This window comes from Leuresthes tenuis, unplaced genomic scaffold, assembly GCF_036924035.1.
Source record: "Leuresthes tenuis unplaced genomic scaffold, fLeuTen1.0.hap1 SCAF_2, whole genome shotgun sequence".
NCBI classification, from domain to species: domain Eukaryota; kingdom Metazoa; phylum Chordata; class Actinopteri; order Atheriniformes; family Atherinopsidae; genus Leuresthes; species Leuresthes tenuis.
The window spans coordinates 26,771,733-26,787,648 of record NW_027325356.1 but is presented as its reverse complement, the minus strand read 5'-3'; the positions used below and the strand labels follow the sequence as shown (position 1 = coordinate 26,787,648).

At 38.3% G+C, this 15,916-nt stretch overlaps 2 protein-coding genes across 11 annotated transcripts in view; one reads left to right on the top strand and one right to left on the bottom strand.

Moving 5' to 3' along the window:
* cdkl5 (cyclin dependent kinase like 5) overlaps positions 1 to 3,216 on the bottom strand; it is a 40,571-nt gene extending 37,355 nt beyond the window's left edge. For 4 of the 7 annotated variants that reach the window (XM_072380859.1, XM_072380862.1, XM_072380864.1 and 1 more), the window contains exon 1: positions 2,754 to 3,215. The gene's annotated coding sequence lies outside the window, so the exon portion shown is untranslated. Of the gene's footprint in view, positions 1 to 2,753 lie in introns of all 7 variants that reach the window. The other 3 variants (XM_072380865.1, XM_072380863.1, XM_072380860.1) reach the window with 2 other exon arrangements.
* A 2,259-nt stretch (positions 3,217 to 5,475) lies between these two features.
* The window catches only part of scml2 (Scm polycomb group protein like 2), a 31,752-nt gene continuing 21,311 nt past the window's right edge, over positions 5,476 to 15,916 (top strand). For 2 of the 4 annotated variants that reach the window (XM_072380857.1, XM_072380854.1), the window contains exons 1-7: positions 5,476 to 5,572; positions 9,755 to 9,828; positions 10,041 to 10,109; positions 10,557 to 10,627; positions 11,127 to 11,361; positions 12,891 to 12,979; positions 13,639 to 13,882. In XM_072380857.1, coding sequence (XP_072236958.1) covers positions 9,807 to 9,828; positions 10,041 to 10,109; positions 10,557 to 10,627; positions 11,127 to 11,361; positions 12,891 to 12,979; positions 13,639 to 13,882 — 730 coding nt within the window. In that variant the 5' untranslated portion in view covers positions 5,476 to 5,572; positions 9,755 to 9,806. Of the gene's footprint in view, positions 5,573 to 5,779; positions 6,412 to 9,754; positions 9,829 to 10,040; positions 10,147 to 10,556; positions 10,628 to 11,126; positions 11,362 to 12,890; positions 12,980 to 13,638; positions 13,883 to 15,916 lie in introns of those variants that run through there. The other 2 variants (XM_072380855.1, XM_072380858.1) reach the window with 2 other exon arrangements.

Sequence of the window (15,916 nt, the reverse complement as noted above, 5' to 3'; positions counted from 1 at the left end):
ACTGATTTTGATATGTTCTACCTGTCTCCAATAGGGTCGTTTTTTTATGGAATCCAACTGCAAGGCTAACAGTTAGATATGGTACACACATCCGACATCATAAATGATTCATCATTTTAGTGTGTGACCAACTACCTGCAGAAATATTGACACTCCAAACTCTCCTGCTGTACCTTATGGTGAATCCAAACAAAAAATGTTAGCAGTCTGAACTAAATGATTAACACAGAAAACATCATGCCTGCTTAGCATAAGCATATTAGAGCCTCACAGCATGTCAACACTTGTGGAACACATTGCTGGATGACCTTAAATAAGATTGAAATACCTTTGGTGACCATCTAACTTTCAAGTGAGGTACATTAACTGATAAAATGCTGTGGTTTATTATCCGAGCTATCCAATCAGAGTAAGCTTATCTGTGCATTGTCGCTATTGTAATGAAACACTGATGGATTTTGTTGTTCAACCTTTGGTTGACGTGTGATGACTTAACATTCCCACAACTCTATTTTATAACATTTAACCTTTAGTTTGTTTTTCAACACTTGTTTAATTTCCCCTCCAGTTTCCAACAGGATTCTACTGTACTGTGCAAAAGTCTTGATCCATCCCATATATATTTTGCTTCAAATGAGCCAGACATTCTTGTAATCTTTTAAAGTAGTCTAGAGCAATAGTTCTCCAGGGTTTCTAATGGTCTTTTGAAAGTTTTTTGTTGGACATTGGCTACTTTTTCACTAATATTTTTTCACTAATAGCTTTTTTACCTGACCATTTTCAGAAGAATGTTTTATTTTATCTGGTAAACCGCTCAACTCCGACCTTGTAGTCATTCAAGCATTGAGAGGTGCCTAGCTTAAGGGATGAACCCGGGTTAAGTCTACACATAACACAATTTAGTGAAGAACAAAATTTGTTACAAGCAGCCTGTCTCAAAGACACATAATTTGTTTTTATTTTCCTTGAGCTACATCTCAAGAGAGAATGTCAAAGATAACACAGACTGACAGACATAAAACAGCATTTTTCCACAAACAAGGTGATTTCCAAAGAGCTATTTGCTGAACTCTTGGCATGTCTCAGCATGATGTGCAGTGCGTCTTTAAAAACTTGAGGAAAATGCACAAGAGGAGGAAAAAAGAAGAAGTGTCAGGCTTGAAAAAATGTCTGCAGCAGATTAACAGCATTTGAAAGTGATGTCCTTAAGAAATAGGTAAAAAATCCAGAAAAGACCTGACACGGGACCTGAGAGATGCCATTCTGAAGGAAGTGACACAGGAAGAAAAGGCTGAGGTATGCCAAATGACACAAGAAGTGGACTGAAAATCAGTGGCAGCAGGTCTTATGGAGGGATGAATCATCCCCAGAGTCCGGACTCAACATTACTGAAGCTGTGTGGGATCATCTTGACAGCAAACAGAACAAAAGGGAGCCAACATCCAAAGAAGAGCTTTAAAATTTGTCCTTCAAGAAGCCTGGAGAACTATTCCTTAGGACTACTTAAAGAAATTACGAGAAACTTGCCAAAGAGAGTGACTAAGAGGCCTAAGAAAAAAGGTGATCATCCTGAATATTAAACTTGTTAGAACTGTAAAAACTTTATATACTGTATTTCCATTTATGTCTCCATGTTTCAATATATCACAGCACCTATTTTTCATTTTCATAGCAACATATAAAAAAATGAGGGGTGGCTCAAGACATTTGCATAGTTCTGTGAATTTCCATGCACGTAATAATGTGAATATTAGACAATAGGAAGGGGAAAAGGGCCCAGAATAATTCTCTGAATGCTTAGATCCCCTCCTGTCATACATCCAAAAATTGACCACAATAATTAAAAGCCTCTCTTGTTATGTGGATGTTGAAACCATCAAAAATTCTCCCAGTATTAGACTAACTTCACTTGTATAACACTTGATGTATTCAGCAGTGCAAAAACACTTTAATGTTGATTTGGCTCATGTCCTGTGTGGGCGTTTTCTTATGCAGCTTACACTCCACACAGCTTAGTCTTCCCAGGGGGAAGAAATAAGGTGGCTATAGAGGCCACCCGTAGTCATTTAAGGATATGGTGTTGCCACTAAGAAGAGATTAGATCCATACTATATCTAGTTTTAATAGAGAAATACACCATGGAAGCCCGGAAATGGAGCAAGCAATGTGATGTAATAACTCCTGTTAATGTTACTGAAAATGCCTAAAAGCCCAGTGTCTCATTTAAAAGCTGTAGCTTTTCAATGCAAGGACATATGACTATGAAAGTCTTGGAAAATATAGATAGAATAGACGGAAATTTAACTATCGCTACAAACGCCTGTTGGTGTCAACATGCAAGGGAAACCAAATCGCAATAAGCGAGTTTGGGAGTGTAAATTTAATAGGCTGGTGCGTACATCCGCATGCACGACAGTGTGTGCTTGCGCGTGAGTATGAGGTGAGCGGGAGGGAGAAAGAAGGGGGGATAGTAATGCTGCTCTTTCTGCACCGAACTGCGTCTCTCTGGTCGCTGCGTTGCGGAGCGCACCACCATTCCATCGCTGTCCACGCGTTTCTCAGTCTACACAGCAACCGGTGCATACATTATAACATAGCTAACAGACCGTGTCCACGACAGTATTGCACAACAAGATCCACGAATAGCGTTTACCCATAACTCACAATGACTTCAAGCGCGCACAACAAATTGATAAAAGGGGAAAAAATAATCAATCGCAGCCCGTTTGCCATTCAATCAAACCAACATTTACCTGCAGATGTGATGTGTCGCCTGTGAAGTGAGAAAGCTCAGTCTATGAAGCACAGAGCATCATTCCCATGAAAATGATTATGTGGGAAGACGGAGGAACATCATGTGGAGCGACAGGGGGCAAAAAACCCGGGCCTGTGCGTCGTGACACGATGAAATATCCTACTCACTCATTCTCTGGATGGAGAGGACACCTGAATCTGCAGGCATAAAGCCGATGACGAGCGGGTCAGTGTACCGTCAACAGTTCTTCAGAGGCTCCGTGTTCATAGCCTCAGCATCAGCTGGTTATAGCAGCAAAATTGTCATTCCTCTGAGCGACGCCGCGGAGAGCCAATAGAAACACTGACGTCTGCGCGTTCCAGCACTGCGTTTACATCCACAGTGAGCCGTGATGCAATGAAACTTTGGGAAGAAAATTCAGCGCATTATTTGTTGATTGGTAATTATGTTAGAGATTATCGCACGCACATCTGTCAGTGTCAGTCCTTGATGGTGCTGCTTGCACCCACTGGTTAATAATCTTCATCTCCCACCTCTTTCACTCACCTATAGCTCCCCTTCAGGAGGGCTACATTAATTGATGAAATCACTGAATTCACAGACATCAACCCGTTTCATAATGAACAGATGCTCTATAAATTTTGCACAATAAATCCTGCAGCCAGTGGCTGCTTGTGCATAATACAACTTCTTCTTAAGACCCCTCGTGGCAACTGTAGCAAACTGACAATATTTTTAAAAAATCGGCGTCGAATTGTCTTATTATCATATCACAAGAATATTTTTCAGAAGGTTTACTGATTTTGAATATATTCAGCAAATAAATGGGCAGGTCTTTGCTCTTTTTGCCCTACAGCAAGAGGTGGAGGATATTGAAAGTATCAATACAACTATGTAAAAAGAAAACAAAGAAATGCTTCACTCTGAAGTTTAAAGTTGTGAATGAGTATTACGAGTAAACTTTAAATGTGCTCCTTTTAACATAAGAAAATATCAGTAAACTTCCTATAATACAAAAAAAAACTTTTATTTAGAAGGATTTAAAATAGAACAATTTTGTACATTTATACCCATGCACTTCGTAGAGGACAAACATCTAAAAAACGACCTGCAATACTGATTGTCTGCAGTAAAGCAGCATAAAGTACCATGTGCGAAAGCTGGCAGAAGTTCATTTCTAAGATAAACTTAAACTAATAAAGATTGATCACTGTATATTACATGAGTAACATATGTTAAGTAAATGCCAGGTAAATCTATATAGGTAATTTCCTCTGGTAAAAGCAGATTAAATAAAGTAAAATCGCCAAGGTATCTCAGTGTGATATTACGTACTACTGTCAGTCAGTCCCTGCACAGGAATCTAACATGTGATGATGAGACAAGACTGAATCTACAGTGACAAACAGACGTCAGGCAGAAATTGACCTTTGATTCTAATTACAGAGCAGAGTTCAGGCTTCACATTAAAACGGTCCTTTCCAAACAAAAACATTTGAAGCCACATTTATTGTCTGAGAAAGAAGTATTTGAATATTTAGAGATTATGATTAAAAATGGATTGCCTAAAAACTGTGTTGGTGTCAATATTAGCATGTTAAACTAAAGAAGGTCTTAGTTTTACATTGAGTTGGAGAGAGTTTCTAGTCACAGTATGTTTTTACTGTTTCCTGCAGCTACAATCAGCACTGATGTCAAGTAACAAAACAAAGTTAATCGAATAGAGTAAGGCAAATTGACTTGAATATCTACATTTGTATTAACTTTACATCAGTGCATTTTAGATGGAAACACTGCAGTCTTATGTATCACAATGATGGCATTACTTTAAATATGGAGTCTAAATCAAAATATTAAACCCTGTGGACTCCATGAGGGTTTATTGATAATTGCACTTACTTTTCATTTTACTACTTTATTTGCAAGGATTGCGATAAAAACTAAAAAGCAGCCCAAATGGTCCATAGGGTTTTTTTTTTAAGTAGACCACTAAAGTCTGGAATAACAAAATCTTGATATACAAGATTAGAAAGGTGCACAAAATATTATACATCCACATACAATAAAACAGCACATCAGCCTCTTAATAAACACCCTATTTTATGAAATGGCACATGTAGTTCTACATTACTGGCTTAGGCTACATGTGATGCACCAACACTAGATAATGTCTCTCTAAAAGGGATAATTTCTGCACGAGTTGCCTACTTTCACATTTAATTCTTGAGTATTGTCGAGCAGACTTGCTTTACTGCCCTTTTGAAAGCAGAAACTCTGTGGTAGAGTTTATTTTGGTGTTAGTAGTCTATTTTGTAGAGGATATAATATAATTTGGGCTCTTCCTTACACACAGTCAGTTTGACAAGAATCTATGGGCGGGATTTTTAATGGCAGAAATGTAATAATGCCAGTTCTTTTTTTTCCCATTTCTTTATTTTCATTCAAGTCACCATTATTTCCCCCCATTATCAGCCACTCGCATAAATATGACCTTCCCATACCTGCGATGGTTAGCCATCTCCGTCATTCTAATCACCTTCTCCTGCGTGAAAACCAAGAAGCTACGACAAAAACGTGAATGATTTCGTTTCCACGTGACCTGCCATTTATTATGAAACCCCAAGCTGAAGCAATTTCGGGCTTATTAAAACGACTAATTAATAATTCCCTTCCTCTACCCTCTGTTATTCTGTAACCTCCAGTGGAAAATATGAATTACAGCACTGTGTGGTGGACATGCGCGGAGCTGCAGCGAATATGGCGGCTTGCGTCTGATAGAAAGTGAGGAATCTCTCATCAAAACACCCTGCTCAAACGGTTGGTACGGCTCGTGTCTCGTTAATACTCTCGTGTGCTGCAAATGACGGCTTTCTGTCTCGTTTGTTTTGAGGGCTTCGATCGAAAGCGGCCAGCTTTCCTGTCCTTTGTCCACGCACTGATAGATAGCAGAGCGTGTTTATAGTGTGTATCGCACAGACGGGGAGCTTGATGCTCACAGTAGCTATATTGAACTCTGCAGATTTCCCTTTGCTTTCTATGTGTTGGGTTCCTGCAGAGGATTGCACTGCAACTAAAGAAGCATGTTGGGCACGGTCCTGCAGCCTTGTAGTATCACGCCGTTAATTCAGTGTAACGTTAGCAGTGTTTAGCCTCTGTAATGAGAACCGTCCCGCCCACAAAATGTGCCCATAACCCAAATGAAAATGCGTCACAGACTTTTCTTCACCTTTAATTTGATCTTCTGCTTTTCAGCCTTGTTTTCTCACAGAGCAACAAAGCGAAATTAGTTAATTCTCCAATTCATCAAGCATTTACATGTGCACCGGAGTGCAACCCAAGTTTTACCATGCATTTTTCCTCTCTGGCACCGAGGTGAAAAACAGTTCGGATGGAAGAATCGTACGTTATGAAAGTTGGTAGATAAGAAAGATTTACGTTACCATCCTGGAGGTGACGCCCTGCAGCGGTCCACACCCCTCTGAGCAGTAATAAGAGCCTTTCACTGTCCTGAATCCAAACTCTTCTGCGTGTCTGAGGAAACACCAGGAGAGGCCGAGAACATAGTTTATGGTGTAGATTTACAAGTTTATCCCATTTTTACTAATTTTCAAAAATCAACTTCCCCTATTTTCACCCACAGAAGGATGTGCTGAAGAGTAAGTAACATAAAATCACTCGTCAACCTCCTCAAGTCCTTATGATTGAAATGAACTGAACATGTTATGCAGTGTCAGTCAGACCTGAAATGACTGGTCAGTGATTTATTTGTTCAGCTAAATTGCAAGATATTTTCTGCATCAAGCTTCACAGTTGGATTGTTTGAGGATAGATACATCTTTAGAAAGAAGTGGGGAAAAATAGTTATATGTTCTCAGTTGTGAGGGTTTTTAATACATTAAAATCTGCTTCTTGTTCTTTTGATTAGCTGATTAAATTCGTCTGTCAACTGTTTACAGATAATCCGTTAATGATAGCTTCAGTTAAGGAAAAGCAGCACAGCCTCAAATTAGAGAAGGTTGAGCTTGTTTTTCTTGAGCTGAAAAATGACCTTTTATAATTAATTGACTAATTTATTTTCACCACTTGATTTGCTGCTCATCTTTATCCTAGGTGATATTAAACACAGCAATTTGGCAATGTTATTGAAAGGAATTTTTCAGGTACTGTTTTCAGAATTGTTTTCACACAGACAAATCAAGAAAATAAAGTCATTCAAACTGATGTTTAAAACTTTTGGCTGCACTTCCTATACAATCTGAAATCAGTGGCGTTTTAGTAAGGGAACTGCCATTTATTTTCACGGATGGTCTTACTGTGGTCTGTGCCATTTTTTACTGTTCAGGTGAAGCCAAGCAAGCCCCCTTTAAAACTGTTTTTTCTTGTGTTGATTAAAACCAAATAAGCGTTTTAATCAGTGCACTCGTGCTGTAGGTGTTTGTTCCGCATGATGAGAATTAAACCTAATCATCACATTTCAAAAGAAGATTCCTCTCATATTTCTATGTGGTAAACGTACCATAATGTTTTCCGTAAGTGTTGCATTGCTGTAATTACTGAGAATGAAAAAAAAACAGTCTGCAGCATTGTTTGTAACAAGTTATTTATTTTTCCTTTTGAGAAATGACTGAATGCTGGTCTCAGCTTCTTAACTTCTTTGTTACTGCTCTTGTTTTGTTTTTTTTTAACTTCTGGTAAATATTTTTTCTTAAATTTTTTTGAAATCACTTAAAAGTCACTGACAGAATACAGTGGAATCCACCATTACTTACAGCCCTGATAAATGACTGAGACATCACGTCTTTCTTGTAACTTCAGGTTAAATCTATGATAATGCGTCTTGACGAAAACAATAGAATAACCAGTTAAAGTGTAATAAAGCAGTCGGCATCAGTTACATGTTTGCATACAAATATGAGATACTCATCAAAAGACTTGCAGTACAGTGTCATGAGGAAGAAATGATAAATCACCAGCTCTGTCTGTTGAGCAAGTGTTACAGCTCTTCCTGAAACCGGGTCTTGATTAATTTTCCAGGACTTTTCACTGTTCACCTCTTGTGAACTTCACTCTAATCTCAAATCAGTGTCTGCTTTAGTGGAAATTGAGGTAGTAAAAATGAAGTGCTTCCTGGCGTGCAGGGCAGTTTTGTCTGACCCTCCTGAGTGAGGCGGACAGACCAATGCAAACACTCAACCAGTCTGTAGCAGAGCTGGAATCCTTTTCATGTCGGCCAGGGGACGTCCCACATCCACACGTCTTAATGGCTTTTTATGGGAGCTTGGAATCTTTATGGCTTTTCTCAAGCTCAGTGGGATTCATTGGAGAGACAGAGAGCTTCAGAGGGAGGGACAGCCACACAACAGATGCTAAGGCTTGCTAACACAAGGGAAAGAGATACTGTCTGGCCCCTAAATTATGGATTTAATATGGATTCAATTTTTTTGTACCTCTTTTGTGGCCCATTTTTGAATCGCCACTTTACCAGCTTTGCAGGACTGTGCTGGCAGTTTTTCTTTTTATCTTGATCTGGATTTTTGGGCCATATTTTCAGCATCAACACTGGGGTAACCATTTAAGTCAACCTTAACTGTTTCACTGCATTAAGGGTAGATCTTAATATTGAAACACAGCTGCTAACTGAAATGCTAGAAGAGCTCATATGGACTTGAAAGACAACACTTTACAACAAAAAATGCAAATGCAGCACATTGTTTTTTATGCATAGTTAATAGAATCAGTTGTTTTTATTGGGATCTAAAGTAATCTTTGCTTTTTGCTGTATATTTGATGTGTAGAGTTTTAGTAAATCAGATTAACAGCTGTTTGTCTCACAGTTGTGTCCCAATTCTGTTCTTACAGTAATGCAGTCAGAATAATAGTAAAACCAAATATTCTAGAATTAAATTTGAAGCGAACAAACTTTAGTGTTTTTAGGAAATATTTTTGGTTTTCATCTTTTTATTGTTTAGTTTATCCTACTGTCAACAAATCCCATCCAATAATCAGAACCTGATTAGTAGATCTCCAGATACCTTCCAAATTCCGTAACCTCTCAGCTTTGTGTAACAGTAATGTGTCACAGATACATTTAACTTTTCTGAAAACATGCAACGGGATTTTATGAAATATGTTACCCGCTGTAGGTTTTAGCAAACAGCAAAATGGCATGTTTGTTCTTGTAGGATTTATTTTGAGCTACATTTAGCACTGTTTCATTCAAAATGGTGCATGATATGGTACCAAGTCAGAAGACGAGTGTGTTTATGTTCCTGGCAATGTGAAACTTGGTGTGTTTCACAGAACCGTTGGGCAACAAGGTAGACACCTGACACAGAATTAACAAAATACTTCAAAGGATTAAAAACACAAAGAGGTGCAGCCCAAAATAGATATTTAAACAAGTTTTAAAATAGTAGAACAACATTAGAGAAGATTGCAAAATAACTGGTCCCAGATTTAAGCTACTGAAGGTGTTAGAAGTCAGAGAAGTTTAAGGAAGTGAGAGCAGGCGTTACGTTTTCTGGATGTTTATTCCATGTGTGTGTTTCACGTTTGGCTCTGGAGACAATATGTAGCCCTTTTTCATTCCCTGATAAGCTTTTAAAGGAGCTGCGGATCAGAAATTAGTTTTTCTCAATTTATTTCTCAATAAACCAAAATTAGCATTATAACAGTGAGTTTTTCTACGCTGTAACCAGTGCAGTTATCTGAAAGATGATGATAAATGATGTGATCTGTTTTGAGCCGGAGACGGGAAAATCATTCTGAATACTAATTTGTAATTTAATGATTTTTGCATGGATGTGTCTCCAGTTTCAATTATATTTAATTATCCAAAATATTCATTTCACCCAGAAATGATCGTCCTTTTCTATAAAAATGATAATATATATAATATATGCATGTTTGCATGTATATATGCGTGTATATATATGTTATTAGCTTAATGTTGTATGTTGGATATTGTGGTGAAGCTTTTGGATTGTGTTTTCTCTCCAGTGTCTGTTTAGGCGACGCTTTCTCTGACTTCATCTGCAGCAGAGCGGTCATCATGGGCCGGACACCACAAAGAGGTAGGCCTTCTCAGTGTGGTTTCTCTGGTTGTCCTGTCACTATTTCTCAGATGTGGGCATGAAAAAACAGGCGAGTTTTTGTTCTTTGATATATTTGGAGATTTATTATTTTTCTCTTTCATTATTTCTGCCTTCATTCTCACAGTAATGAAATCTGTATATCAGAAGCTCCCAAATTCTGATGAGTGATTCAATCATCATTTTGATTTCAGATCAAAAAGAGGAGAAGAAGGAGAGACGGAGCAGCATCACAGCAGGCTCTGCTCTCGACAAATCGAATGGTTGGCTACTCAGATCTCTGCCATGTCGCTCCTCATTGTTGAGTCTTTCATTAACACTCTACTTTAAAGCTTCTAAAGATAATGGCTTTTAGAAATTCAGCCATTCCGGTGTCAGTGTCTGCGTGATCAGTGAAATATTTTGTTCAGTAACTTCTGTTGTTAGACAAAATCACTCAAAGCTTACTCTTGAATCTGTGAGTTCAGAAGTTTTTACTCTGGCCTTTTACCAAATGTAGCCAGGATTAGTCTGAAAAAAGTTTATTTATGTACACTTAAAGAAGGCCAAGTATTGTTAAAGGTTGTGAATTTTCTGTGATATTTCTTTAGACAAAAAAAAAAGGGCTAGTTGTCCATGGTTTACTCCTCACTTGTGTCCTCTGTTTCTCTTTCCTGTATCACTTTGTATCTCAATTATCAACAGTTTGCTCCTGTTGTCTCTGTTGGCAGAGCCCTTCAGCTGGGAAGACTATCTGAGAGAAACCTCCTCCATTGCAGCTTCGCCTAATTGCTTCAAGCAGGTACCTGGTCATAAAGCGGCATTTTAACAGTTTTTAACAGATATTGTGAATAGCATTCTGCATCATTTGTCATGGCTGCTCTATATTGTGAACTTGTGTTGCTTAGTGTAAGTTAATAAAGAACAATCTGGATGTTATTCTGTATTTTCTTAATGTCTGACTAAAAGACCGAAACATATGAATGAGTGACACACGCTGTCGTACTAAGGTGGCTTCAACTTCTATTTCAAATATATTGAGATCATTTGATGCTATAGAATTAAAAGAGAGTCTGTTTGTGACCACCTCTTTCAAGATTTATTTAATCATAAAGGACAAATGAGCTGATTGTCACTGGCAGGCGGGCAGTGCGATAAATTACAGAGAGCACACACAAATGACCAGGTTTGAGCTTTGTTGTTTAATACCAGCAACAAATAACGAAAGACCTCATGTCACCACACACCACCAATAAGGGAGGCCACTTAAGTTGACCGAAGGTTTTATTGTGTCTCTGCAGTCCAGAGTCCCCCCTTCCAATGACTTCAAAGCTGGTATGAAACTTGAGGCACGGGACCCTCGCAACTCTAATTCCGTGTGTATCGCCACGGTGATGGGCATGATGGGCACACGTCTGCGGCTACGTCTGGATGGTAGCGACAACACTAATGACTTCTGGCGGCTGGTCGACTCGTCGGATATCCAGCCAATAGGAACCTGTGAAAGGGACGGAGACATGCTACAGCCACCACTGGGTGAGTGTTTCACCATGTTACCATCCTTTGGGTGGCACCATTTACTGGTGTTTTTATTTTTTTATTTTTCCATTTACACCAGGACAGCAGTTATTAAATTTCAAATGGAAAATGTGTTGCGTACGGCTCTATGGAGAAGATGGTCGTGCGAGCTGAAATAAATATATATTTTTATGAAGTAGGCCTGTTAAATCTGTGCAGGAAATAAATTTTGCTGGCCTGTCTGTTAGTTTTGTTGTGCTATCACAGGCCTTCTTCACAGGAGACATTTAGGATTACTGCAGCAACAACAGGGTGACAGTAAGCCAACACACTCAATACCAAAACCATGGAACTCAAATGGCTGAAATGAAATTTAGCCATTGCTCATTTTATTCTGTACAGCTGGAATTTTTCCCACTACCGTGTGTCCAAATGTCACCTGTTGAAAAGGCTTGTGATAGTCAAATACAGCCATGTGAAAAACACAGTACACCCTCTTTCAGTTTTTTTTTTTAGCTTACATGTTGGGACACGATAAAAGAGTCTTAATGTTAGGTGAATGCAGCTTCAAATGAACAATAACACATGACGTATTACGTGATGTCATTGTTTATTAAACAAAAACTAAGCAAAAATTCAGAAGCAGTATGTGAAATACTTAGTACACCCCATGATTCAGGAGCTTGTGGAACCACCTTCAGCAGCAGTAACTTAATTTTCTCTGAGATGTTCTCAGACTCTCGCATCACTGTAGAGGAACTTTGGTCCACTCTTCTTTACAGTGTTGGTTCAGTTCTTAGAGGTTTGCAGCTTTTGTTTATCCACAGCACTCTTAAGTTCCTACTGCAGCATTTCAGTCAGGTTGAGGTCTGAACTTTGTCTGGGTCATTGCATTCAGACATTCTATTGTACACTTGCTGATGTCCCTGGGATTATTATCCTACTGCATGATCCAATTTCAGCCAAGCTTTAGCTGTTGGACAAATGGCCTCACAATTAACTCTAGAATACTTTGGTATACAGAGGACTTCATGGTTGACCCAGTGACTACAAAGTGCCCAAATCATCAGCGTTCCACCACCGTGCTTCACAGTTGGTATGAGGTGTTGATATGCTGTGTTTGGGCTTCACCAAATGTGCCGCTGTGCATTAAGGCCAAACGTCTTCACTTTGGTCTCGTCTCGTTGAAGAACATTGTTCCAGAAGTCTTGAGGTTTTTTAAGATGCACCTTTGGAAACCTAAGCTGTGCTGCCATGTTCTTTTTAGGGAGAATGTGTGTTTTCCTGCAGCCCTTCCAAACAAGTCATATTTGTTCAGTCATTTTCTTATCTCACTGCTGTGAATTTAAACATTCAACATGCAAACTGAGGCCTGTAAAGTCTGAGATGTAGTTCTTTGTTTTTAGTGTTTCTTTGAGCTTTTTTTTTTTTGTTGTTTTTATTAATTAGTTAGCTTGTGTTACAGGCATGGATCGGTGTCTCTTCCATTTAATATAACCAAACCAATGAGACACCTTGCTAATTGCAGCTGTTGACCTTGTTGACAGGTTTCAGGATGAATGCGTCCTCGTGGCCCATGTTCCTCCTCCGGACACTCAGCGGCGCAGAAATGGCCCCCGCCTCTGCCTTTAAGAAGGTAATGACAGCCAGAGGAAGCCAAAACTTGTAGAATTGAAGTTCTCAGTGTCACAGAAAAGTCAAGCATTTTTCACCTGTTTAGTTTATTAAAGAGAACTGAGGTAACATGTATCAAATCAATATTACTAAGCCTTGCAAGATTTCCAGTAAAAGCCATTAAAACAAGGCCCTCATTGTGTCATAGTGATTTTTTTATTTGTTTTTTTTTAATGATAAAACATAATCAGCCATTAAAGTGATAGAAAACATTATCCTCTGATCAAGGAATGCTAATGGCTAAATCAAGACTTTAATATTCCAAAAGCATATAAATATTTAATTTTTTTTTCATTGTTATTGCATTAACCAGCACAGACACAAGGGGGAGTTAATATGAGCCTCATATTATGTTGTTCAAATACAATACCAATAAATGCCTGCAGTGCTTTGTCTCAACAAATGGATGAAGCAATATTTCGAAGAATAGAACTGCATAAAACAGCATGGATGTGTGTGTATAATATTTTCTAGATTTTTACAAAAATGTGTAAGGAAAGTTTTGCTGCACTCGCACTTTACATTTTTTATGTTTACACATAGATAGTTCCTCTCTAAACACAGTTTGTCTTAAAGGTGAAAAACCTTCAGGTATATATATGTGTGTGTTTGTGTTCTTAGGAACCAGCCAGCCCTTCTAAAAACTACTTCCAGCCTGGCATGAAACTGGAGGCGGTGGACAGGAAGAATCCCTACCTGATTTGTCCTGCCACAGTGGGAGAGGTCAGAGGTCAGGAGATTTTTGTCATGTTTGACGGCTGGCGAGGCGCCTTCGACTATTGGTGCCCTTTTGACTCCAGAGACATCTTCCCTGTAGGCTGGTGTGCCCTGACGAAACACAGTTTACAGCCGCCCGGAAACTTCTGTAAGTGCTGGTTTCTGTTGATGTTTGTTTGGGTGTATGGAACATGCGATAGGTTGATGGAACTCATTGTGATACTGCTGTTTTGGTCTTTTTTCCCCTCCTTTTGTTTTGTTTTAGCTAATGCCGCTACATTATACACCATGCACGAAATCTGCATTCAAATGAAGACTATGTTACTTAAATTGCATGATTTCTAGGTTGGCATTATCTATCTGGCACCAAATCACTTGTCAGCCATGAAGCTAAATTGTCAGCCCATTACACCATTGTACACATCAGTATACATCATGGAACCAAGAAACTAAATCACAAAAGTCATCTCAGCTCACTTTACACAGAGCAACAGACACAGCAACAGACATTTGCCCACATAATACTACGTATTATAATTATAATAATTTCTATTATAATATAATAATTTCAATAATACGTGAAATTAAACTAATGAATGATATAACTGCTTGGGTTTCATAACATTATTATGTCCTTGTTTTCCTAACGGAGGATGATTATGTGACATTTGTCTGGTCATTTTGGTTGTTGAAGGTGGAAAGACAGTTGAAATAATTTAAGAAAACGATTCTCACCACTAGAGGGCAGCATTGTTTAAGTTCTGATGACTGCTGGTTGGTTGAGTTAAGATAGCAGAGAAGTGGATTTGTTTTGTGAACAAGTAAGAAAAGGGTAGTTGTGTGCTCTCATCTCTCTGTTATCAGCCTTGATCCTGGCTGAGTGAACAGCAGGGGTCAGACTTCAGCCTTCATAAAGACGGAGATGCTTTGTTCTGAGCGTCTTGAGTTCAGAGTGCCTTGTTTTGTCTGGAGCTGTAAACACTTTAGATCAGATTAGCTTTAATTCAAGATTTTTTGTGCACATTTGGTGTATTTTTAATTTTGTAAAATAATCAAGTTCTATTAGAATTATTTAAAAAAAATTATTTTGAAACTTGGGGTGTTCGTGGGGCAAGTTGACAAATACAATCGAAAAGGAAAGAAGAGGCAAACATGTAAATAAGATTATCAGACTATTTGCATTTTTTTCACAATCAATGTTTGGCTCCACATGGGTAAATATATATTGGTGCAGACCTGTTATGCACACAACAGTGTTTTATCTGTGTTTACAGGGTCATGCATACATTTTATATTTTAAAAAAGAGAAGTACGGTAAACAGGATTAATTGAATTAGTCTGAAATGGCTGAAATCAGCAGTCGTGACAGAATTACACAATGACCAAATGTGCAATTTTTCTGCAAAATGTGTTTATTCTCTTTCTCTCTTGTAGCATAATCTATTTATTTATTTATTAATTAGGAGCTAAGGTAGAGATTTTTATTTTCCAGATTTACTTTTTATTATTTCAGATGCTGGAAACTGGAGCTTATTTTTGTCTGACCAACAGTGCTGGTTTACTCAGTTGACAATGAACATAGTCAGAAATAGCACAGTCAGTACGACACGACAACAAGCTTAAACATGCCTGAAACAACTTTAAAGACTGGACATGCTTTGAATCATTTTTGTGGATCCCTCCACTTGAACAAACACAGTACTTTATTTTGGGAACTTTCAACAAAATACATTTAGCAGTGCAATTTGTCGTAGATGAAATGAGGTTGTCATGAATCAATACAGACACGTGGGGGGGATCTGTCAATGGTTTTGTTAACAAGCATGAGAAATTATTAATAACACACCTGCAAAGATGGACAATTAACAGAGTAGACTCCAGAGTAAGAAACAAAGCAGCGGATTCCGATTCACATTCATTTTTATTTTGTATGTGGCCTAAAGAAAATCAGCTGAACAAGATATTTTCCATTATAAAAGACCTCATTTATATGTCTATTGCCATATATCCATATATTTTTCACATCAAACAAAGCTGTATAAAGAGTTGCTTAAAGGTCTGTGTGTTTGGCATGTTGATGCTTGGAGGCTACAGCAATACGATGAGCCCAAGTTGCATTACTAAAGCACTTTTATCTGTGTTTAGTTGAGGTGACAAATTTGTTTTCTCATTCTTTTGTGTA